We start from the raw sequence: 23,344 nt of genomic DNA, 5'->3' as shown, positions 1-23,344 counted from the left end.
TCCTGCTCCCCACCATGCTTTATCAGTACTAAAGTCCTGATCCAGACATCACTTAAGAGGATGCGCAAATGCCTTCCTGAATCAGGTCTAGAAGCATAGGACTCTGCTATTCAAACTAAAGGAGTAATTCCATTAGCTGGAAGCAGTAATAGGCTCTTATCCTCTGATTCTGGACCAGACACAAAAATGGGACATGTAATGTAAACTGAACCAGTGGATTACAGTACTGAGAAAAGTTATTAGGCAGATAGTTTCTATGCTTATACTATACAGGCAGAAACAATGGACCACATACTAGCCTGATTTATACCACAAGTAATCAGAGGTGCACAGGCTAGTGGTCAGAGTTTTGCCCAATTTGACTGCTTTCTATCTTTCATAATGGGTTTGATCCAAAGCCCACTGACGTCAGCGGGAAGACGCCTATTGATTTCAATGGACTTTTAATCAGTCCCGGTGTGCATAAACTATAGCCAGTGATTACACAACACCCCTTCTCCATGAAGATAAGGAACGGAGACAGGCCGTTGGTCAGGCAGACTGGCCTCTTCGTTGTATGGTTAATTAGCTGTTGGAGTACCCTCAGACTGTGCCCCCCTTGCTTATAAGTTAAATAGAATCCAATGAAGCAGAAATCCAACTCAGATGTACTCCCATGTGGCAACTATGTGCCCAGGAGGCAATAAAGTTTAGTGATTGGAGCCCAGGACCGGTAGCCAGGAACTAGTGAGTTCTGGCCAAGTCATTTTAAAAGCTCTCTGGAGGCAACAACGCTAATTACTTTGGGGGCCTGGTGAAGATTAAAGTAATGTGTGTAAAGTATTGCTATTAATGACAGCACGCACCATGTGAACATTTCATTGCCGGGCCCAGTGACAAGGACCTGTAATTCAAGCTTTACATCTGTTTTGTACATTATGTAGGTAATAACTTTTTCATTCTGGTAACTTTAGGAGCAGTTAAACAGGAGACCATTTAAGCCTGTAAACAGTCAGACACTGGAAAGAGGTTACCCAAAAGCTAAACAAAGCAGGATAAAGCATCTCCATCATGATTGCTGTGCTGTGTAGAGAATACACATTGTAAATGCAACTTGTCTGCAGACAACTACTTCTTTTCTGTAGCCCACACTAACCCTACTGTTGCTGTTACTTACCTTCTAGTGGGTGGACTAGGATAAAAAGGTTTATGAGTAGAGCTGGCCAAAATGTAGGATCTCTGCAGGGAATTTCACTTTTTTGAAATTTTCCACAAACCAGAAATCCTGAAAAAAAAATTCATCTTGGAAATATCAACACATGGTGTTTCCTAAAGAAAATCTGTTCCCCAGGAACCTGACTGCTGCTGAATGAAACTGACATTCTTCTCACAGCCACCAGCTGGCACAGGAGTTTGGAAGTCCTGGGGCTCCCAGCCCAGGGCAGTCCGCATGTGGAGGGGCTGCCCCAGACCCTGGGAGCCAGGCTCCATGGCAGGGCTTCTAGGCTTCCTGCTCCCCAGGAGCCAATCCTTGGTTAGAGCTGGGGCTCCCAGGGCTTTCAGGTTCCCAGCAATATGGCTGAGAGTCTGGAAGCCCTGGCATGGCTGCCTACCCCAGAGTGGCAGACCCTGAAAACCTGGGCTCCCCCGTAGCCCAGAGAGCTGGCAGGTTTCCCATGCAAACCTGCCTTTCCTTCACCGAAAATTAATTAAATCGGAGGTATTTTTGCTCAGCATTTCTGGTTTAATGAATCAGCGTTTTCCTCTCGTGTTTTCCAGCCAGCTCTTTTTATGAGTCTGCTAGTGCCCTCATGCTAATGGATTTGTTTCTTTAGCACAGGTAGCAGGGGGCTGTGCTTTTCGACTCAGAGGTACTAAATTCAATATCTGCAGACTAGCCAACTAGTGTTGTCATTACATCTATTATTTTTATAAAGCAATAAGTAAGGCAATCAATGCAGCTTTATGGAAGGGAAAAATCAAATTTGTTGAAAGCTACAATCTTAGGAAGCCAGATAGGGAAAGATTATTGTTGCTGCTATGTCCCTCAGCTCTGTCGATATTTTTCCATCTCTCCTGCGACCAGCACTGAACTGAAAGTTTACTTTCCTCCGCAGCTGTCAGAGATAAAATTTAAGTTCTTGTGACAGGCATTTTACCCATCACATGCTTTTAGAAAAGCAAGTTCACCTTTCAAAGGCAGAAACTTAGCTGTACCTGCAGAGCACAGAGGATGTCACCTCCACATTAAGAACTGTTAAAGAAAAACTACACCCAACTGATTCAACTGTAGGGGGAAAATACCAATTACTAGCTAGTTAAAACAGTTATTTCCCCCCTCTCCATTCAAACCTATTCAAGGAACCCTTTGGCTATGCATTAGATTTAGATGAAAGAAAGGTAATGAGATCGGTCTTTCCCAATTTCTGTAGATAATTGCCCAAACAAATAATCTCATTAGTAATTAGAAATGCCCTGTTCCAAATGTTGCTGACATGTTTGTGTTCTAATGACTTATCACGGAGAGGCACTGCTTCCCCTAAATGACATTATAAAGATGTGAATTTGAGAAACTGAGCCTGGATGTCTTTTTACGACCGAGGGGTTATTTTAGTTTTTACGTATTTCTCAGCAAACTGAAGAAAAGATGTGAAACATTAAGACTGATCATAGCACTGTATTACTGAAGACTGGAAAATATACAATGATAAAATATCTGCTTTAGTTATTCTATCTTTACTATTTGTATTATTTGTTCCTACAACATGCCAGGGGGCTGTTTACACATATAGGAAGACACAGTCTCTGTACTGAACACTTTATACTTTACACCCAGGTAAGTACTGCAAAAAAAGTGTACGTGAACATTCATTCCAATTCTCATCAGCTTTTTGGTTCTACTTCTAGTTGCCCTTCAGCTGACTGGCTGCAGATGCCAGGGGCCTTGCAGGTCAAGATCCCCAGTGAAAGAGAAATCAGTGACCTGGAGTCTGGTTATATTCCGAGTATAGCTTGTTTTATTTACCTACACACATCAGTCCTGGATCAGAGGTGGTCACATACAGCACACAGGCAAATTCTTCTTTCAGGAATCTCTGCCCAGAACCAATGACTGGTTCCTAGAAAATATTTGATTTGAATCAGAGGCCGAGAGAGAGAGATCAAACTCTCCGTTTTTTCATGCAGCTCCCTGTGATGAGTTCCTCCCCAGGGTGCCACCTGGAACTGGGGTGCCACTGAGCCACCCTGATGCACCAGTTGGGGCTCCCTTTTACACTGTACTGCTGTGACAAGCTGCAAAGCCTTCTCTAGCCTGCACTTTCACCAGCATACATACAGTTAGGAACACACCCAGCTGCAGTTACATGCAGGCAAGATCTTTAACCAGCCCCTACATGGGAAGGCCTCAGCTAGGGCACCTCCCAGCTCCTAAGGCACACACCCCCTCTGAAGTATAAACCCAAAATTATACTGTCTTGCGCTGCACAGGGAACTGTACAGCATAAGCTCATAAAATTCACCCCCTCCCGCAATGTGGAGAGGAATATGCAACAGCTTTCTCCCCTGAGTTATGATTCCCACACACTGGTTTTAGATGAAGTAAAAACAAGATTAATAACTATAAAAGATAGATTTTAAGTGATGGTAAGGGATAGCAAACAGATCAAAGCAGATTACCTAATAAATCAACAAAAATGCGAACTAAGCTTAATATACTAGATATTGTGGTAAACCCAGGACAAACAGCTACAAAAGGGGGGTAGTAATTAGTCCCATGGGTTTAAAAGGCCCCTCCTATCTACTGAGGAGAGAGAACCAGGGGGCAATAAGGTTCAGCTGGAAAAGGGGTTGCTAGGGAACCAATTAGGTTCAGCTGACTCCAACTACTTGGGACCTTTTTAAACCCTCTCCTGGGTGGTAGGAGCGGCAGAGCGAGGGAGTGAGAGGAGCAGGGAAACTGCCAGTAGGCTGCTTGCAGCAAGACACCAAATCTTCCCATTAGGGAGACTGCACTTGCTCCCCAGAAGGGAAGGAAAATAAGCACAAGAGGAGTAGCAGGACCCTGTGCCACCTACAAGGATTCGCCTTGCCCCAATCCTGAGTCTCCAAGGCTAAAAAGGACTGAGCTTACTGAGGCGAACAAGGTATTTTGCCACACGTGGTGTCAAAAGTGGGATGTGGTGAGTGAGCAAGGCTCTGTGGCAAGCCATCTCAGGGCAGGGTAAATAAAAAAAAAATGGAGGATGTAGTGAAGGCATTGGTACAGGCCACTGCGGCCCAACAAGAGGCTACCAGGGTGCAGATGCTTGCCCAGCAAGAGTCAGTACGCGTCCAACAGGAGACAAACCAACTACTAATGAACCAGGCGGCCCAAGATCGAGCCATCCTGAATGAAGTAGTGAACCAGTTAAAAGCCCTGACCACGCTGATGCACGGGCTCCAGGGGATCCGGCTGCTGCAGGCAAGCAACTATTTACAGAAGATGACTACGGATGACGATATAGAGGCATATCTCCTCGCCTTCGAGAGGACGGCACTGGGGGAGGCCTGGCCTCAAGACCAGTGGGCAGGTATCCTGGCTCCATTTCTGTGTGGGGAGCCCCAGAAGGCCTATTTCGACATGACCACAGAGACAGCTATGGATTACCCCCAGCTGAAGGCAGAAATCCTGGCAAGGTCAGGGGTGACGTCAGCCATACGGGCCCAGCGCTTCCATGAGTGGAAATACCAGGACAGCAAACTGCCGAGGTCCCAGCTATTTGATTTAATCCACCTCGCCCGGAAGTGGCTCCGCCCTGAGACCCATGGGCCGGAGAAGATAATGGAAATCCTCGTGTTGGACAGGTACATGAGGGGCTTGACACAAGACATACGGGGGTGGGGGTCCACCAAAATGATCCCTCCTCCTATGATGAACTGGTTGCCCTCATAGAGAGACACGTAGCAGCCCAAGAACTTTCGCGGACCACCGGGGAAGGAAGGCGCCAGAATCAGAGACAAGTCTCTGCGCCGAGGCCCCAGTTTGCCCTAACACCAGGCCGGACTATGGAGGGGAGGAAGGAGGCCCAAGAGCAGCCAGAGGTCCCAGAGAGACTTGAGGCTGGGGGGAGAAAGGCTCAGGGGATAAAGCCCAGTAGCCTGAAAAATCAGGGGCTGCCCCGAGCAGGGTACCGATGTTATGCATGTGGCGAACTGGGGCATATCGCTGCCCAATGCCCAAATCTAGAAGAGCCCACGCAATGTGAACTGGGAGATATACGAGGACCATGTGATCTAATAAGTCTAGTAGGGGTTGCGATGGTCCCTCATAGATACACTAGACCCGTTAAGATGAATGGTATAGAGACCACCGCGTTAGTAGACTCGGGAAGTGCAATCACGCTGGTCTCGGGAAAGCTGGTCAGGCAGGACCAACTATCCCAGGCCAAATGCTCTGGAATATCTTGTGTGCATGGGGATGTCAGTTAGTACCCGACCATCCCCGTAAAAATAGAAGTTCTCGGAAACCCCACTAAGGTGACGGTGGGAGTAGTTCCGAAACTCCCCTTATCGGACGAGACTTCACGGGGTTTGATAGCTTACTCCCTGGGGAGAAGGTGGAAGAAAATAATGAACCCTGGACCTAGGGGATGGCCCAGATAGATAACCCCCACCCGGCTTCCATGAATTTGGCCAGGATTTGTTCTCCCCGCCAGGAAAGCCCTGGAAGACTCGGAGGGCGGATAAAAGGAGGGGAATGAGGATCTTGACCCAGTACCAGAAATCTACGCTTGTAGGGGAAAGAGGTAGCTCAACGGACAGCGGGGCAGGGCAGGAGATCAATGACTCAATAGCCGGACCTTGTTCCCCAGGGGTTTTCCCCGAGGAGGAGACAGAGGTAGATCCCCCTGAGTTTGGACAAATGGGGACCTCACTTGGGAATTTTGGTCGGGATCAGGCCAATGATCCAATATACAGCAATATTCGTAAAGAAGTAGTCGAGGTAAATGGGGTCCCCGTGGAGGGGAGAGTCAAGGGCCCAGGGCCATATTATGTGATTAAGGGTGATCTGCTATACAGAGTAGTCCGGGTCCAAGAGCAAGTCGTAGAACAACTCTTGGTCCCACAGAAGCATCAGAGGGGCGTGATGGTTCTGGCCCACAGCCATCTGTTTGGGGGGCATCTAGGGGTAGATAAGACCCTTGATTGGATTCTACAGAGGTTTTTTTGGCCCGGCATTTATGCAGCTGTCCAGCAATATTGTACCTCCTGTCCAGAATGTCAGTTACATGGGCCCCGACAACACCTAAGGCCCCTTTGTTACCTCTACCAATTATTGAAATCCCATTTGAGCGAATAGCTATGGATCTAGCAGGGCCACTGGAGAAGTCAGCCTGGGGTCATCAGTACATTCTGGTAGTACTATCCCGATATCCCGAGGCCGTACCCCTACGGAACACCATGTCCAAGACCATAGCCAAAGAATTAGTTCAGATTTTTTCCAGAGTAGGGATACCTAAAGAGATCCTGACGGACCAAGGGACCCCCTTTGTGTCTAAGTTAATGAAGGACCTATGTGCAATGCTCCATATACGGACCCTCAGGACGTCAGTCTATCATCCACAGACTGATGGTCTTGTCAAATGTTTCAGTAGAACATTGAAGAACATGCTATGGAAAGTGGTTAGTCGCAACAGGAAAGACTGGGATGCCCTGCTGCCTTACTTGCTGTTTGCTGTATGAAAGGTTTCCCAAGCTTCCACTGGATTCTCCCCATTCGAGCTGTTATATGGTTGCCACCCCAGGGGCATATTGGACATGGCCAAAGAGGGCTGGGAAGAACAGCCAAACACTGGGAGAATCATCATTGAACATGTATTGCAAATGAAAGACAGGATAGCCCAAGTCACCCCCCTTGTGCGCGAACATCTGGAGAAGGCCCAAGGGGCCCAACGGACATACTACAATCGCCAAGCAACGACCCGGAAGTTCCAGGTGGGAGACCTGGTAATGGTGCTCATACCCACGGCAGACAGCAAGCTCCTGGCCGGGTGGCAGGGGCCATATGAGATAATAGAAGCCATAGGAGAAGTCGACTATAAGATCCGACAGCCGGGTCGCCGGAAGCTGGAGCAGAACTACCATATAAACCTGCTGAAGCCATGACAGGATAGAGAAGCGCATGTGGTTGCGCTAGGGGCACCATCCCCTAAAAGCGACCAGCCCGACCGAGTGGGAATATCCCCAGAGTTGACTCCGGAGCAACGATCTGAAGTGATCAGCCTGATTAAACGCAACCAGGATGTGTCCTCAGAAAAGCCAGGCAGGACTACTGAGGTTCACCATCACATCCTCACAGAGCCTGGAGTGAAGGTGAATGTCAAGCCATACCGGATCTCGGAGGCCAAAAGAGAGGAGATCAGGACAGAGGTCAGGAAAATGCTGGCCTTAGGAGTCACTGAAGAATCTCAGAGCCAATGGTCAAGCCCAGCGGTTTTAGTGCCTAAGCCGGATGGCAGCGTGAGGTTCTGCAACGACTTCCGAAACCTGAATGAGGTGTCCCAGTTTGATGCGTACCCTGTACCCCGGATAGATGAGCTAATTGACAGATTGGGAAAAGCACGGTTTATGTCTACCCATGACCTGACCAAGGGCTATTGGCAGATCCCCCGGCCAAGGCCAACAAAGAGAAGACAGCCTTTGCAACTCCAGAGGGACTATATCAGTACACCATCCTCCCCTTTGGGTTGTATGGGGCGCCCGCTACTTTCCAAAGGCTCATGGACAAACTGTTGCGACCACATGGCAAGTACGCAGCAGCCTATCACATATAGCCCCGACTGGGCGACACACTTGGAGAAGGTGGAGGCAGTGCTGGATACCCTGAGGAAGGTGGGGCTGACGGCAAACCCCTCCAAGTGTTCGCTCAGGCTAGTTGAAGCCAAATATCTCGGGTATATAGTGGGGAGGGCCCAACTCAACAAGTTAGAAGCTATACAGAAGTGGCCCCGACGACTCCGAAAAAAACAGGTCAGGGCATTCCTGGGACTAGTGGGGTACTACAGACGGTTCATTCCCCACTTTGCCACCAGGGCATGCCCATTAATGGACCTGACAAAAGCTTGGGGCCCAGACATAGTAAGATGGACGACCGCAGCTGAAGATGCTTTTTCAGATCTACAGACGGCCCTCTGCACTGACCCCATACTCGTGGCCCCAGACTGGGGAAAGGAGTTTATCCTACAAACTGATGCCTCTGATGTAGGGTTGGGGGCAGTACTTTCACAAATGGTCGGGGATGACGAACACCCTGTCTTCTTCTTCAGTAGGAAGCTCCTGTCTAGGGAACGGAAATACGCCGTTGTCGAAAAAGAATGCCTGGAGGTAAAATGGGCTGTAGAAAGCCTCCACTACTATCTACTGGGATGGAGGTTTACCCTTGTCACGGACCATGCTCCTCTGGAGTGGATGCACCAAAATAGAGACAAAAATGCCAGAGTGACGAGATGGTTCCTGTCGCTTCAACCCTTCCACTTCAGAGTACAACATAGGTCTGGAATCCAACATGGCAATGCGGATGGCCTGTCAAGAGTGCACTGTTTGCCGACCCAAGTAGCCCAACCGCACAGTGTTGAGCAGGGGGGAGGAGGGGGGATATGTGGTAAACCCAGGACAAACAGCTACAAAAAGGGGGGTAGTAATTAGTCCTAGGGGTTTAAAAGGCCCCTCCTATCCACTGAGGAGAGAGAACCAGGGGGCAATAAGGTTCAGCTGGAAAAGGGGTTGCTAGGGAACCAATTAGGTTCAGCTGACTCCAACTACTTGGGACCTTTTTAAACCCTCTCCTGGATGGTAGGAGGGGGAGAGTGAGGGAGTGAGAGGAGCAGGAAAGCTGCCAGTAGGCTGCTTGCAGCAAGACACCAAACCTTCCCAGTAGGGAGGCTGCACTCGCTCCCCAGAAGGAAAGGAAAATAAGCACAAGGGACTGACTGAGGAAAGGAGTAGCAGGACCCTGGGCCACCTATAAGGATACACCTTGTCCCAATCCTGAGTCTCCAAGGTTAAAAAGGACTGAGCCTACTGCGGCGAACAAGGTATTTTGCCACAATATGGATGGCAGATTCTCATCCTAAGTGATGATACAAGCAGATTCTTAAGAGGCAAGCTGCACTTGTTTATAGCTTGGAATCCCCAGGTGTTCCATTCACAGGCTAAAAATCCTTTTCGCCTGCATCCAGCACTTCCCCCAGTTCAGTCTTTTTTCCTCAGGTGTTTCTAGGCGCCTCCGTGGGTGGGGAGTCAGTGAAGAACCCAGATGATCTTACTCCCCTGTCTTTATATAGGTTTTGCATATTGCAGGAACCCTTTGTTTCACACCTGTTTTTGCATGCCAGTCAGTGGAAAAATTCTGACATCTCAAGATGGAATCCAGCACCAGGTGACATGGTCACATGTCCCTGTAAAGTCACAACAGCCATCCCCTACTGACTGTTTGGAGCGTTCACAGGAAGGCTCACCAAGTGGGAGATGAGCTTCTCCTAAGGCCTATTATTTCTTCCTAATGGCTCATTAACCTGAATGGGCCCTTCCCAGCGAGCCATCTAGACTGAGAGCATTTTGCCTAGTGGGCTTTGCCCAGGGATAGCTACATGTGAATAATATATAGTCAATACTCATAACTTCGGATAAAAAAAATTATATATGCATACAAATAGGATAATCATATTCAGCAAACCATAACCTTTCCAATGACACCTTACATGCCTTATCTTCCATAAAACACATCATAATTATGATATAATTATATCATACTAATATCGCTATGAAGAATATGGGGCTCAATGTCACAGTCCCCCCATACCGAATTCTGTATAACAAAACTTACACCACTTGTCTTCCCAAAACTGAACATTTGCTCACATACTAAGAAAAAGAACTTGGAAGACTGAGTGTAACAGCAACACCTACATGCATCACAGACACGTGCTTTAACCTTACCTTTGGATGCAAAAAGAAATGTCATTTTTAACTCATTTTAATTTCACTCAGAGGCAGAATAGCCCTGGGCCAAATTCATGGTGTCATCCCACTAACTTCAGTGAATTTGGCCCACTCATCCTACAATGTAATAGCATTACAAATGGCAAACCATCACAAAGCACTTCACATACTACCGAGATGATTCTCCTTTTGATCAGCACTGCAGACCTTGCACCTGTTCCACTTCTAGACTCCCTCTGACATCAATAGCGCTGGCATGGAAAATTCATATGTATTCATATATATACACATACAGAAATTGCTTCTCCCACTGACCCTGTGCCACCTTTGAAGTGAAATGAGGCAAGTGATGAACCCAGTGCCCCACAGCACTGTTACACCACCGGGCTAGTACAGATGACAAATACCTTAACCCAAGCATGCACAGTAAAACCTGTTATAACCAAACACAGAGTTCTGGGTTCTAGTCCCAATTCTGCCTCTCCTGTGCGGTGTGACTAGGCAAGGTGCTCAAACTCTCTGTGTCCCTCTCTGTGAAATGATGACGAGGATACTTGCCTGGCACACAGGTCTGCTATTTTGTTTGGATGATTGATGTTTGTCAAGTACTTGAAATTGTCACATGGAGGGAGCCATATACCCACCCAGTGATATATTAGCCATAGGGTTAATTGTACCTCTTCGGGACTCATGGGCATGCAGAAGCAAACTTTGAATTCAAAGTTTTCATTTAATACTCTTGGATGTTTCAGAAGCCAGCCAAGGCCAGGAAAAGCTTCTTCCCAGATGGGTTTCTGCCCCACCATCTGTCGACAGTTGGATGCACCAGCAATCCTACACAAGCCAACAACTGCTGCCCACAGTCCTGGCTGCCAGCTCATCTTGCTCGGGGGGGCCTGTAGGATGGAACATGAGTACCCAGACATCACACCTAGCCAGCTACCAACCACCTGCTCCCTCGCCTGTGTCCTCCAGAAGTCTGTCCAGCTTGCCCTGGCTCCCAAATCTCTCCCCCCAATATTCCCTGCTTCCCCATCCCAGCTCTGACTCTAATATCACCCCTCCGCACCCGGCTATTCTGTTCCTGCTTTGCTCTTCCAATCTGCCCCCAAGAAACTTGCCCACTCCACCACAGAGAATCCTGCTTCCCTCTCACAGATGATTCTCCGCTTCCCCACTATTCTTTCTCCCCTGTCTTTAAAGCTATCCCAGCCACAACCCTGCCACCAATTTTCCACCCCTCTCCTCTTCCCCTTTCCTGAATGTTTTGCAAATAATCTGACAAAATTACCAGGAAGGAGTGTGTTTCAGGGGCTGCACAGGATAGGAGCTGGATTCCCCATGTGGGTTGCACTGTATATTACTGTGCATTCACCCTACTCTGAAAACAGTGAAAAAAGAAAGCCCCTTTCCTTTTAAACAACACAGAGTTGTTCCCAGCTTCCTAGCTCTGGCCATTCACATCTATTCTCATTTCGTTTTGGGATGAGCTACTGTGTGTTTTTCTATTTTCCCTTCTTTGCCTTCAATGAAGCATTGTTCTCAATGACATGACCGGGCTAGGTAAACTTGGATACAGAGCTTTTACAACAGCTGGTCTCATGCTTCCCACAGCCTTGTAATTGCAGGGAGAATGGAAAGATGGGTCTGAACGGTACAAGACACAATGCAGTCCATTAGTTTTACTCTTCTGAGCATAGCGTACTTTGCTTCTCTCCTCTGGATCTATGCCTTGCTAAGTGACTCGTAGCTCTCTCAATCATGAGATGTGAGTCACAACCCTGCCCCCTCAGGAAGACAAATGTACTTTATCATGAGTTTTGGGAGAATAGTACTGGGGGGGAGGGAGAATCATAATCAAAATGTGTCATTACAGACTTATGGACAGCAGTTGCCTGCGATGGCTTCTAACCAATAACACAGCAGGTTTGAAGATGTTTTATGATGCCGCATAACAGATGCCCTGAAAGTCAAACTGAAGCTCTTCCCATGAACCTTGACATTTTATCTTTTTTTTTTAAAATGTTCTTTAAAAAGGATCACGTGTGGAAGATACAGGCAAAGCTTTCCCTGGATTTCTGGAGATTCCCCATCTCCTCCATTCAGGGGATAAATGCAAACCAGAGGTTCACACAGTGCCATTCATTTCGACCCCATTTCAGCAAAGGACTTAAGCCTTTCCACTAAAAACACATGTTTAAGCTAAGCACTTTGCCGAAAAGGGGCTTTCCTCCGAATACTACATCTGGGAAATCGTGTACCACCCCAAATGGGGATATAAATATTATTCTGCCCTTCTTACAAACATTGCTCCCATGAGGTGAACTGAAGCACAAAGCGATTAATGACTTTCACAAAGTCTCAGTGCAGAACAAGAACCCAGAAGTCCTGGCTCCCAGTCTGTTGCTCTGTAGCTGCCAGATCTCATTAGTAATGAGGCAAAAATCTATTCTTTAGATGCCACAAGTACTCCTTTTCTTTTTGCGAATACAGACTAACACGGCTGCTACTCTGAAACCTGTCTTTAGACTGGCTTTATGAAATGCACTTAAACATTGTGGCAAACAGATGTCTAATCATAGGCATCGCTAAGTTTGGCAGGGTGACTCTTTTGGACTTGAGGAAGTTGACTTAGGTTTTGCTACAACTTGATTAAACCTGACGGGCTGAAAAACACAGTGAGCTAACTCAGCGTGGCTAAAACATTGATCACTGTAACTCTAAGGGGCACCCGACAGCAGACAACCCAGGAAACAGACTGAGATAGAGCTAGTTCTCAGCATTAGCATCGTTTACTTTCAAGTATTAATTATTTAAAATAATGCTAATTGAAGGGGAAACAGGCAAAGTGCGCTGGCTAATTGATACACTACAGTGCATGCTATTCTGAGCAGGAACCCTGCTAGTACAGAAGTACCGCAGAGGTGCCCTTGACTTGGTACAGCTAACCGAACAGAAGTCATTGCCCCATGAAATATGCATCCTAACCACTGCTGAGCGTGTAGGACCTTTTCCCGCATTTTATAAATTGATGCAATCTCATTCTGCCCCAAAATCATGCAAGATTAAGGTTCCATTTGCTCCAGTTTAGCTCTGGCTTAGATTCATCAGGGCACTCTAGTAACATTCATCCTCCTTTTGCCTCTTTGTTAACTGCGTCTTGTCTGAAACTCCTGAGTCCACTCTGCAGCAGCCCCAGGACTTTGGTTGAGATATGAAAGCCCTAAGCGACGAGACAGATGGCAGTTGGTATGAGAACCGATACGGCATAGAACAGGAAATAGAACAGGCCATTTGATTAAGCACTTACATAGCATATTGGGGGCCTGAGTCTTCTTGTACACACTTCATGGGCGTGACACGAGTCTGGCATCATTGATTTCAGTGGAGTGATTCCCAATTTAAACTGGCATAAGTGAGAGGAGAATCCCCCCCCCCCAAATTAACAAATCCTGAATGAGATGAGTATTAATGCAGATTTATTCAGCCACAAATGGGGAAGGTGAGGCACAGAGAGGCTAAGAGACTTGCCCAAGGCAACTTAGCAACATAATGTCCCCTATTTCTAAGATACCAAGTGCAAATGGGAATCTTCAGTCAGCTGGTCGGAATACTTCAGTTCTGCAGGCTTCCTGCTGCTCCCACCAGGCTGCCGTTCCTCCTCTATTGAACCTGCAGCTCAGGAGGGAGACAGCCTCTTGTGCAAGTAGTTGGCTTCAGTGGGGCTATCTTGGCAGGAACAGAGCCAGCAGCCCACCAAGAGTGGTCAGAGAGGGACAAAGGAGGATCAAAGAGGGAAGTTTTTAAAAGGTCAACAGTAGGGCGTGTTCTGTAAGAAGGAAAAAATAATCTCCTTCAGGATATTCAGCAGCTGTTCCCTCTAACCATCTCTGAGTGTATTCAGCCTGAAATCTGTGTCCCTGCAGCACTCCCCCCCCCCCCCCCCCCACAGCTCCTATCTGCCCAGGGAGCAGAAGCAGAATCAAACCCCACAGACTCCTGTGTGGCAAGGAGAGGCACTTCAACCAGTACTGATCACAAACGAATTTACGCAGTGTCTGAAACATACGGGAGGGATGCTAGAAAATGTTCACCTTGGTCTGAGCCTCTGGATGTAGGCACTGGATGCTGGCTAAACACATTGGCCCCAATCCTCTATTCTCTTGCTTCTGCACCTGGGAGAGGAACAGCAGGAGGGAGCACAGGTAGCTTAAAGCCACCTTTGACCCTGCATATTCAGGGGTCTGCCTGGGAAGCAGAGAATAGCCACAGAACAGTGCACTCTCCCTTTTGTGAGCTCCACAGCTTCTGAGAGGCTGTCTGTGGAGTGGGTGTTCTCCAGACTGCTGTAAAGGGGCTTTGCTGTTAACTAAGGATTAGGCCCAGTGAGTTTTTAGAGCAACATGCGCTGAGAATCATGTTGTAGAGCAGCTGTGAGGTGAACCGTGGGTTTAGGACAAGGAACTGGATGGAACCTGGAAAATGAATGGTCTAGATTAGACATATGTATTTTAAAGGTCCATATTAAAATGGTATCAATGTGTTATTGTCTAATTTAAGGGACTTTTAAAGCATGTTTAGAGCTTGATCTGAGTTTGCCAGGCAGCAGCTCTGCACACAGATCCTTGGGCCACGCAGAGAGCTAGTTATAATACTGCTGCTCCAAAGAAAGGCAGGCAGGTAAAAATGAACTGGGTTTATTTACAAAAATTCAGAGGAATATTCACACACAACAATGCATATCTCATGAGGGATAATGTAACAACGATGCGTTCCCAGTAGGAGACACGCACGCCTGTCTCCACGCTAGGAGGCAAGAGATTAAATAAAGTAATGAGGAGAGATGTAAAAGTGGCTTCATGCAAACTGCAGGTCTTTTCTAAAAACTGTCTTGTACACAAAGGGTTAGCAATGTTCATCCTATACTGGTTCCTTCCTTGCTACCTCCAGTAGACTGGCCCCCTTCCATACCCCATCCTTGTTCAGATTCATTGCAGAGGATAACTAACCCTAGTAACACTCAGAGGACTTGCCCACTGACCAGCCGATACCAATAACTACAGTGATGTAGCTAGAGCTCAAACATAACCTCTTTAATTATCTTCCAGATGGTGTCCCTAGCAATTCTCATCTGTTGGCAGCTGATCGTCAGTTTCTTAATTCTCTCTGTCAGAGCTCTCCCCTCAGAGACGGCCGTGATGTGTGTTAACTGTATTTTTTCCTTTATAATAGACTGCTGGGGCAGTAAGCCAAGGTGAATGAGCTTACAGTAAAGGATTCTGGCGTCGGGAGAGAGGGGTTGTTCTGGGGAAAGGAGCAAGCACTTTCCCCTCTAACGCAAGGCACCTGCAACCCCTTTCCCCACCACATACACAAACGCTGTGAGGTTTGCCGCAATATTTTAGCAACCTGCCACGTTGGGCAAATACAGAACCGCCAGCCAGGGCCTAGGCAGTAAAACATCTGAGACTGGAAACCTGAGCTGCTTTGTGCCGCTCCACAATTTCCATGCTGTAGCTTTTTACCACCTGCCTGCTGAGGGTCCTTAGTGCCTCATAGCACAGGGCTGGCCTTCTGGCCACAGCACTCCCCGAGACATCACAGCCTCCACAGCTTAGAAGATATGAGCTGGGCTCCCTACAGAGCCCAACTTCCTTCTAGCCCGAGGGTCACTGTTGTGTCATACCGGCTTTGTGTGGCCGAGTGATTGACGGGTGCCTGTGAGGGGCTGGGAGCTGTTACTCCTGTTAGCAAAAGCTCCTGTATCTCAAGTGCTCAAGGCCTGTGTTTATGGAACTGAATTACAGTCCCTGTGAGTGTGTGTGAGAGAGAGAGATCTGTCTAGTAATTGTGTGTCTGTCTGAAGCACCCGGATTGCATTACAGCTCCGTGCAAAGTAGGTGTAAAATGCTACCAGATCAGAATGGTAGATTTTACCACTTACCTTCCACTGGTGTAAATGGCTATACAAGGTGCGGCTCAATGGAGAATTAGGCCCGATGTCTTTGAGCCAGTGTATAAACGTCCAAGCAAACCCAAACAACACCAGAATCTATAGACTCCATATTAATTTTATAGAAGATAAAATAGATTGGGATAATTATACATGCAGTGCACTGCTGTGTCCTCTCTTTGTCTGATTTAAATGAACTCTCCAACCTAACCCCACAGTAAATAAGAACATAGGCCAGAATGGGTAGCCACAATCTCTCTCTGTGCATGTATGCTCTTCCTGTGGGTATTCATTCTATGGGCTTTTTTCAGGAGCAAATGTGCATCTCATAATAAAATAATCAATATTATACAGAAGTTATCATCACCGTGCTGGTATTTATGATTTTTAAACGGAAGCTGTTTCAAAGCTGAAGCGACTGGGCACTGAAGAAATGCACACTGTAATTAAAATATGTTTATACTTGGGAAACTGGAAAGAAAAGCCCCACAGGCATCAGAGATACCCAAGGTCCAGTCAGGGGAGTATCTGTGACACTGTGGCTTTATAGCCACAAAGATGAAACAGTATTTAAACACAATTTAAAACTTAAATTATTCCATTTTCAGCCCAGATCAGTCATGATGGGGAATCCACGGATAAACCTCTCTTTTACAAGCATTCCAAGAAACAGAAAAGGAACTTTACACAATTTCATCCACTTAATTAACAGGCTGCTCCCAGAGCCCACACTGAAATACGGGCTTTTGAGAAACCTCCATTGCTATCACCCTCAACGCTGTGCATCAAAGCTGCTAATCTGAGCACCAGCCTTTAATGCAACATGAGCACGGCTAGCATTTCAGCTTAGTTCCTTCTGTGTCATGCTTAGCCATTTCAGAAGAGGTCCTTGGACCCCCAAACGCTTTTATCCCTCTCCTCCTCTGGCTGTTTTTTTCCATGGCCAAAAGGCAGACTCACTCAGCTTTGGTCCATGTGTCAACCAAGCATCTAACAGGTCATATCCCCTTTGGATTTTCCTCCCTCTGAGTGCTGGTACATTGCTTCTCCAAAGTACTTAAGTTTCACACTCTCTGGGGACCTAAAAGCAGCTCACTCTGCAACAATAAGTCTCAACTGCAAATATACTGTGCAATCAGCTTGATTTTAAGACTAGCAAGACTCTAACTGCTCCTCGAGCCACCAGAACTCAGCAGGGTGATCAAAATAGCCACAAATGCAAAGGGGCCACAAAACAGGCACATTCTAAAAGAATCATTTTCAGGGAGGAACTTCTGGGAATAATACTATGGTTCCCATCTCTCAGAGGCAACAGTCCTTTTCATCAAGTCCTCTTGGCAGCCAATAGCAAATCAGGCCCCAATGCAGCAAAATGCTTAAACAGTTCAATGGGACTCAAGTGCCTGTTTTTGTGATTTGCTGAATAGGGATGGGATTACGGTTAAGATCATGCTTAAGAGCTTTGCAGAATCAGAGTCTTAGTGCTTTGCAGGGCATAGAACATATCTGAAATGCATTAAAAACTGACCTTCTTGAGGCTACCCATTATACAGTGAGCAATCCTGACCTCTGCCTTCATTTTTAACAGCCATGGACAAAATTTGTAGACATGTGTGTCTAAAGTTTAGGTGCCTCAGTTTGAGAATTGGGGTCCACAGGTTTCGTTCCTGCTTCCCAAGAGAGCTTATTTTGTGGTATAATCGGCATCATCCTAATGCCTTATTGTCCTGCTGCAACTTTGACTCTTTATACATGACTATTGCCTCAATATATCCTCATCCAATTTTTCATTGCCTGGATTATTGGCATATGGGAGCCAACATCTAATTTCGAAGTGCATATGGACAGCATTTAACCAGGCCCTTTCATTTTTGCATGAGCTGTTTTCCAATTATACTCTAAAGCCACTCGCTGTTGTATCGTATGCAGCAGCCCAGCATACAAGTGACCTGGTTAAAATTGCTTCTGCAGGTACTGCTCCCACTCCATAATGGCAGAGAGTTGGCAATGAAAGGGGTGGAAGCCTGGGAATGGAGGTGTTTAGTGCATGTTTGTCTTCAATGCAAACAAAATAATCCTTGAGTAAGAGCTCTGATTCAAGGAAAGTCCTAGAGCTCTTCATTTGAAGGCCACTTGACCTAAGCTTGTCTAGACTGGGGACTTTCCCCAGTTTCAGCCTTTACTATAGCTCCACTACTGCAAGTCTAGCTTGGACAGGCAAAGTCATGATTTGTACTGATGGAACTTCCCTCGGCTTCACTACACTAGAGCTTGCACCAGTTCAGCCAGCCTGTTGTCTGTAATCGGGGCACATCCCCAGTCTACAGAAGGTCTTACAGGCACAGCTAAGGTTTTATGGTGGAGGCCATATGATCTAAATCTCTGGATGAAATACCTTATTACTTCAAGATGCTTTAAATACATCAGGGAGTAAATCTCAGGGAGGGCAAAGAGCTATTTAAGCTGAAGGACAATGTTGGCACAAGAACAAATGGGTATAAAATGGGGATGACTAAACTGAGGCTGAAAATCAGAAAAAGGTTTCCAGCCAACAGAAGGGCGAGGCTCTGGAACAGCCTCCCAATGGGAGCGGTGTGGGCAAGAAACCTAACTGATTTCCAGATGGAGCTTGATAAATTTACGAAAGGGATTCTGTGGGGTAGTTGCCTGTGATAGCAGGGGACTGGACATGATGACCCAGCAGGTCCTGTCCAATCATATGTCCCTGTGCTTTATAATGACATGGAGGGTTCACGTCCAGTGCCGATTGACTTTAATGTGACTTGGGCCAGGCTCTGAGTTATCATGACATTTTTTCCATTCTAATGGCTGCTCTTCTGTTCTGGTGTGTGTAGGGAGGATGGGGGGGGTGAGATAGAGATGTGTGTGTAACACACACACACACACACACAGGGACTTTACCTAAAATGCATATATTTTCCCTTCAGGTGATATTTGTCAGACTCTTACAATGGGAACATTTTGCCTGCTGACGATACCCTTTAGAGAGTGCCTGTGTGGGTGGATGACTCAAACTTGCAATGATGATTCCATCCCCTGATTTTTTTATTAAAATATATATATATATATTTTTGCTAAGAATATATTTTTTTTTCTTGGTAATTTGTAACGTTAAGGCAGCAGCCGATTCTAAAAGGAAATATGTGCAAATAGTGCTACAATTCTGAAATGAATCAACAATAGTCAGGAAATTCATAGATAAAGTAGTTGCTCTAGCCCTAATTTATTCTCTCATGCTTAGCTATTGCTGACCATATAGCACATAACATTCACCAGAAGCCCGCCCCTGCTTTATAATCCCCAAGAGACAGGTTATGGATGGCATGTCAGTTTCACCTTTGTCATTTACTTTGTGTTACAAATTTTGGCAACACCTAATGTAGCTTTCTATAAGTTAATTTCCTTTGCAATCCTAAGAGTTTCTCAAAACTCTCAAGCTACTATGGGACCACAAATAGCAAATAACACTATGAGGAATAACCAGAGAATCAAAAGAGTAACAAACTATTGCTTCAAGCTATTTTCTGTGCTGCCACGATAGTATTTAGAGCAGAATGGGAAAAAGAGAATGCATTTAAAATAGACAGACAGCTGACAAAAGTCTGAGAAGTTCTCATGGGAAGAGAACGACTAGCCAGAAAGGAGGTGGAAGAATTGCTTGGGCATGTGGACAGACTAAGATGTGCTTATTTACCCTACAACCCAGAATCTCTGCCCACCTTTACCGCTTATTAAAAATGTGTAACCTTGAACAATTTAAAAATTGTCTGATGTTCATACCATACTGCACTGTTTGACCCTGTGGATCCCATAACAACAATGCAAGTATGAATTCATTACATTACCCCTCAGCAAAAATAACATTCTACTCTATTTGGTTTTACTTCGACTCTTATACTGCACTCATCACAGTAGTAACTGATCACACGCACTTTTAAAAATCTGTTACAGAAGTGAATGGGATTCAGCCAAACACTCTAGAAGCTACCATGATGCCAGAGAAGCCTAACAGATCAGATGGATATTTGGTCCCCAATCTTGCAAGAAGTCCCACTCAAAATTCCCATTAACTTTTATGCAAGAAGGTTCAATCCTTTAAGGCTTTAGCATATTGTGACTGGTATTTTTGAAGGCACTGGAGGGGATTTAGGCACCCAATTCCCATTGAAAGTCAATGGGTGTTCAGTGCCTAACTCCCAGAGGCTCCTTTTAAAAATCCCAACCTGTATTATTAATTTCAGATTTGTTACTATGTTACAAAGGTTGTGATGCAGCCATTAGAACATCATTATAACTCGCATATGCCTTCACTAATGCCCAAAGCTAAAACAGCTTAATAACTGCTACCTAGATTGTAAACTCTTTGGAGAGGTGATAGTCTTTTTGTTGTATGTTTGTGCAGCACCTAGCACACTGGGGTCCTGGTCTCTGGCTGGGGCTCTTAGGTGCTACAATAACACAAATAAATAATAAAATAATACTTACTGCTGGTAAAAAATAACAATGGCCAAAAGGAATTCCATCCTTTTTTTAAAAAATAACTAAGCTATATTTTAGTACACAGTGCACAGGAAAGCATTTCCACCTACAAAATCCTTCTGTGTTGCTACAGCTTAAGAGGATCTGAATCAATTTAGCACCAATTTTTTGTTTAAGAAAAAAAATGCCCCCGGGTTGACATCTTTTCTGCTAGGCTAAAAACTGGGACAAATCTTCACGGCAAAGTTATAAAGCCTTTGAAAATAAGTGTTTGTAAAGCAAAATGCTGTCAAAAAATTATACATAAATTCTAATGAGAAGTCTATGTCTAACAGCCAAAGAATAAATGGGTGACTAGCAAAAGAGCTCAGACTCCTGTACTTTCAAGAGTGAGTGGGATATCTTTGTGAACAGAGATGAATGAAATAAGTTGCTCTCCAGTGCAACGGCACAATTACAATAAGACACAAACCATGTTGAGCTGACATGGTATTAAGATTCACAGCAACTGCCACTGGTTTTATAAGCCAGCTACCCAGCACTTATTCATGACATTTCACATTAATTACCAGTAATCAACTCAGTGATTCATATTCAGATTGACTCTGTTTAGGTCAGGCACCTTCACTCCCTGGGCTGAATTTTGTGATGACCAATAGCCGGTGAAATCAGAATGGAGTCCACCCAGTGACAACATGCATGAATTATACCTGATTGGGGGGGTGGCCAAATTGCAAAGTAGGGTGGTGGTGGTTAAGAGGGCCTAAATCTCTGGTCTGTCACTGTTCTGTGCGGGGCTGGTCTCCCTGTGCTATGTTAGAGCCGCTTGAAGGCCAGCTGCAAACAGCCTGAGAGGAGTGAAAATACAACTGAGAATCAGCGCATCTCAGCAGTATTCTGGCCACTCTCCCTTTCTTCAGCCAGGCCCCCTTTTCCCTGCAGTGCTAGCAGCAGGGAGGGTGAATGGCACAGAAGTCCTTCTGCCATTACAGGATCAGTGGTGTCTTCACTGCCAGATTACTCCAGTTCAAGACCACAAAGAGGCCAAACTGCACTGACAGAGAGATTGCCTTCTGTCTGACGCTGATATGTAAACACTTCAGAGCAGAGACCTGGCTTTTCTGTTTGGTTGCTTGCCTCTAAATGCAAATCTTCTAAATAAATAAGTTGCAATTCCTTCCTCAGTCACTAGGAAGTAAGGTGCCTGTGAGCTATAGAGGAATTAAAATGGGACACCCTGGTTAGCCTGTAGCAGCGAAGTCTTCCAGAGTGGCATTTGAGCAAGACTTAATCCACTACCATCTTGTCTGCATTGTGCTAACCTGTTTGATCATCAACTATGAGAGCATCTAAACTTTACCTAACCGCATTGTTCTTCCTTATTGCAGCCCACAATGGGCAAGCCAGGTCAGCGATATTATCAACCAAACCCAAACTCTCATCCAAATTTATAAGGAACAGAGTGTGGCTATAAAATCTGCACACTTCCCTTAAGTGATGTACCTTAAGTGACATTTTTAGTTAAACTGTGTTTAAAGTGTTTTAAATTAGGTACTGTATATTTCTTACCTTTAATAAGTATAGTAAATTCCCACTGGGGGGAAAAATCATTGTAACAAATATATTTGGAGAATGTACTTTTTGTCTTCTTAGCTTAAATTAACGTACAGCTTGCAAAATTGACTTACAGAGAGTAGAGATAAAACAGACTTGTCAAGCTTGTAAGTGAGATCTGATTAATTCTCAGAACATATAAAACTTGGCTTGCTTGCATGTTGCCCCACCAATACGTGTAAACCCTGTTCTAGAGGGACGGTTTCTATCTAGCTCCATTTCCATGCTCATTGAATCATTAAGCTCTCTGCAGAGCTTGTACAAAAGGTCCACTGGGAAGTAGACCAAGAGCTTCAATGTCTTCCATGTTGCTCACAGAAGAGCCATCAAACGGTAGTTACTTATAATTAGAAATTACCTGGGCAAGAACAGAGGAATCAGACCCCAAGTCCATCTAGCCCAGTGTCTTGTCTCTGATGGTGACCAATACCAGATGCTGCAGAGGAAAGTGCAAGAAACTCCACAGTAGGTAGTTTATGGGATAATCTACCCACAAGAAAAGTTTCTTTCTAACCCTCATCAATTCAAAGTTGGCTTATGACCTGAATCATTGACCTGGAGAAGTCAATCGCAAAGCACTTTTCCAGCCCCAGAGCCACATTCAGCTTCCACATATCTATCTAGATAAATAGATATAGACAGACAGAAAACTGCTTGCTTAATGGCCATATACCAGATGTGATGGTACATCTAGGAAGACAGACCTGGCCCTGTGTAAAGAACAAGGCATCTTTATCCAAAATGTTAGTCTAACTTTCTCCTACAAAATTTGGCCCATACAGAACATTCTTGTTCTTTTAAAAGCTCTTGCCTTATTTGAGGATGGAAGGACAGAGACTGAAGCTAAAATCAGACCTGAGATCTGAATACAACTTTAGACTGTGGCCTTCCCCTCATTTTAGATCTGGTAAGCTGTGCCACTTCAGACAAACATTTTATTCTCTACTTCACACTCAGAATGACGTTCAAGTTATTTTAAGATTATGCAACTAATAAAATGAATGCAGGCCCACCGACTGCCTTTTCCTACTGTCTAATTACCCCCTTCCCACCTCAAACAAGGCTCCTTACCATCCAATTCCTCCACAGAGATATTGGCTAGCTGTTCACTGTCACTGCCAGCAGAGAGTGATCGATTCAGGTAGTTCCCCTTGTATAACAAGCCAGCCGTTACATGGTGGAATGGCATCTTCTCCCTGCACACGAAAAACAAGCAGAAGACTCATTATAATACTTTGTCTATTCTTTCTTTTCAGAGAGCAATCTTTGAAAGAGCAGTAAGATTAAAACCTTCTGCATCTCAGAATGATGAACGCT

General features: G+C 45.5%; 1 protein-coding gene across 2 annotated transcripts in view; it reads right to left on the bottom strand.

Annotated features, from left to right (window-relative positions):
* Window positions 1–23,344, bottom strand: part of CALN1 (calneuron 1) — a 176,569-nt gene that overhangs the window by 134,383 nt on the left and 18,842 nt on the right. For both annotated transcript variants that reach the window (XM_073315433.1, XM_073315434.1), the window contains one exon: window positions 23,099–23,223. In XM_073315433.1, coding sequence (XP_073171534.1) covers window positions 23,099–23,223 — 125 coding nt within the window. The remainder of the gene's footprint in view (window positions 1–23,098; window positions 23,224–23,344) is intronic.

This window comes from Lepidochelys kempii, chromosome 17, assembly GCF_965140265.1.
Source record: "Lepidochelys kempii isolate rLepKem1 chromosome 17, rLepKem1.hap2, whole genome shotgun sequence".
NCBI classification, from domain to species: Eukaryota; Metazoa; Chordata; order Testudines; family Cheloniidae; genus Lepidochelys; species Lepidochelys kempii.
The sequence above is the reverse complement of the archived record's forward strand: the minus strand, read 5'-3'. Positions and strand labels throughout refer to the sequence as shown.